This window comes from Sinocyclocheilus rhinocerous, unplaced genomic scaffold, assembly GCF_001515625.1.
Source record: "Sinocyclocheilus rhinocerous isolate Xijiao unplaced genomic scaffold, SAMN03320098_v1.1 scaffold18790, whole genome shotgun sequence".
Taxonomy (NCBI): domain Eukaryota; kingdom Metazoa; phylum Chordata; class Actinopteri; order Cypriniformes; family Cyprinidae; genus Sinocyclocheilus; species Sinocyclocheilus rhinocerous.
Window position 1 is genome coordinate 1 of NW_015642729.1, and position 2902 is coordinate 2902.

The window sequence follows — 2902 nt, forward strand, 5'->3', positions numbered from 1 at the left end:
ACACTAACTGGTACATCAACACACACACTGATCAGATAGAAACATAATTATGTACTGGATTATTTAAAGCTTAAGATCTGCTGATGTTTTCGTGTCATGTGTCTCTACAGAGCTGAAGGTGATGCAGCAGTATGCAGGTACAGTGTGCTGTCTGCACTACACTAGTTTACATTCATACACTCACAGCTTCATTACTGCACTACAATCTGATTAACAACTGGATTCATTCAAAACATCAGCATCACAAAATATCTGTGTATTGTGAAGTTGAGAATTATATTCTGTGTTTTCTCAGTGAATGTGACTCTGGATCCTGATACAGCTCATCCATATCTCATTCTGTCTGATCATGGAAAACAAGTGAGACATGGAGACATTAGACAGAAACTCCCAGACAAACCAGAGAGATTTGATACATGTACCTGTGTCTTGGGAAAGGAGGGATTCTCCTCAGGGAGATTTTATTTTGAGGTGCAGGTGAAGGGAAAGACTGATTGGGCTTTAGGAGTGGCCAGAGAATCCATTAACAGAAAGGGAGCGATCACACTGAGACCCAGTGATGGATACTGGACTGTGTGGCTGAGGAATGGAGATGAATATGTAGCCTGTGAGGATCCTCCTGTCTCTCTGTCTCTGAGAGTGAAGCCGCAGCGGGTCGGTGTGTTTGTGGATTATGAGGAGGGTCTGGTCTGCTTTTATGATGTGGAGTCCAGCTCTCATATCTACTCTTTCACTGCTCAGTCTTTCACTGAAAAACTCTATCCATATTTTAGCCCATTCTTAAACTATAGAGGTAAAAACTCAAACCCACTGATCATCACACCTGTTAATGATAATAAATGAATTTGCACTACTAATATGAAATACAAGATTAAAATAATGATTTTTTTATAATTAAAAATCTGAAAGCATAATGTGCTGCTATTTTTTTAACATTTGTTTTTTGTCCAATTTTGAAAATCTATATGCTATATTTACACATTGTAATGTAAATATATGTTTGTCCAATACATTTTTATTCAACACACACACACACACACACACACATATATATATATTTTTATTTTTATTTTTTTACATTTGTATCATTAGATACATTCAATTATTTGAGTAACTATAACCCTATATTTAAATGTGTAATACAGCAATTTCTCTAAAAAAATTTTAAAAAATCCTGTCGACACTGGCGTGCAATGAATTCTGGTTTGGGTGAAGCCACAAAGTGTGCATCTGTTGTACTCTTCATTCTGTGAAACAAAGGCGCATTTGAAGGAGGCTTCGAATTGGGACAGCCTTCATCTCTCCACCGTGACACAATCTTTAAATACACCCTTCAGAAGATGCAGCCTTTGCTCTCCATCATTCGTTTCAAATTAATATTTCTTACTATTATTATTTTATTAAAATGTTGTCTAATTGTGTCTTATTTACTATTAAACATTTTCAAACTAGATTTGCTTGAACTTGCTTACACCACTTCTTAAACCCTTATCACGGACAACAAATAATTTGTAGTACATTAAAATAAAGACAAATTTAATTATTCTACTTACATTTGTATGTGAAGTCGAAATCAACCCCAACTTTGCTTCAAAATGCATCGCAAGAACTCGTAACCCAAACTCACATGATCACTAACAGAAATCAGTTTCTTGAAGTGACCATCGCAGGAGTAGACAAGTTCAGTCCTAGAGAGCCGCTGTCCTGCAGAGTTCAGCTCCAACCCTGATCAAACACACCTGAACCAGCTAATCAATGTCTTCAGGATTTTTTGAATGGATGTCAATGGAGGAGAGGCTTCACTACGCTTAAAAAAAACAGCTTTTTAGAGGAAATCGACAGCCTATCTGCTAATCTTCAACATGGTTTACACTAAACAATACTTTTGGATTTAACTATTTTTAGAGTTTACATCGAATGTTTTATAAGAGAAGTCACTGACTTTTTGCGACAGGTGGGATTCAGCTTACGGCATTCTCATTCATTCCTGGATCCGTAAACAGCGACTGAGTGTCGTACAACTCTGACTGAACTTCAATGACTTCAAGGCTGTAACGTGATTGGTTATTAAAGCACAGGTGATCCAAGTTGACCGTTACGCTTTCTCCAATAGTAAGTAATACAGACCCTCTCATCTCCCGATAGTAAGACAATCTCTGCTAAAGCTTTAAGCAGGTGAGGGTTTTGTCAGGGTTGGAGCTGAACTCTGCAAGACTGTGGCTCTCTACGACTGAACTGAACCCCTGGACCATCGCATGCTCCCTTCACTAACGGATTTCTGGAAGGGCCCTTCATGAAGAGATTCAGCTGTTCAGTTTCATTGGGAACGTCCCTACAAATGGCGTCCCCTTCCCGAAGTGCCCTTCAAGGGTAAAAAAAAGCCATTTGTAATTCACCCAGTATTAGGGTGACCATACGTGCCATTTTCCCAGGACGCGTCCTGTCCAGGATTTCTATATTGCCTAAAATATCTAGGTTTTGGCTTTGTTTGCGTGTGCAGACCGATCGGTGTATGACATCAAAGTACCATACAGACGGTTATGCTTTCGAAACGCTCTCGAGGTACTTTGATGTCAAACACTGATCGGTCTGAGCCGCACTGCTTTTAAGTCGAAAACACCTAATATGTACGCGTAATTGCATCACTTTGACCGTAGATCCCACCTTCTCACACGCCATGATTGGTCCATTATGTACAATGCTTGCATGTTATTGGTCAAACTACTTTTCGATCATTACCTTCAGCAAGCATGAAAACAGGAAAACCAAGCCAAAACAAATCCTGGACAGGACGCGTCCTGGGAAAATGGCACGTATGGTCACCCTACCCAGTATAGGAAAGTCGGTTCTGGTTTGAAAAAAAATGGCGCTTCGCATAACGCCTGTGTTTGACTTTACCCTG

General features: G+C 39.4%; 1 protein-coding gene across 1 annotated transcript; it reads left to right on the forward strand.

Moving 5' to 3' along the window:
- The first annotated feature begins 105 nt into the window (after positions 1-105).
- Positions 106-843, forward strand: LOC107756343 (zinc-binding protein A33-like). Its single transcript, XM_016573393.1, has 2 exons — positions 106-137; positions 296-843. The coding sequence occupies exons 1-2, from the start codon at positions 122-124 to the stop codon at positions 841-843; spliced, it is 564 nt and encodes a 187-aa protein (XP_016428879.1). The 5' UTR covers positions 106-121.
- Positions 844-2902: the final 2059 nt, after the last annotated feature.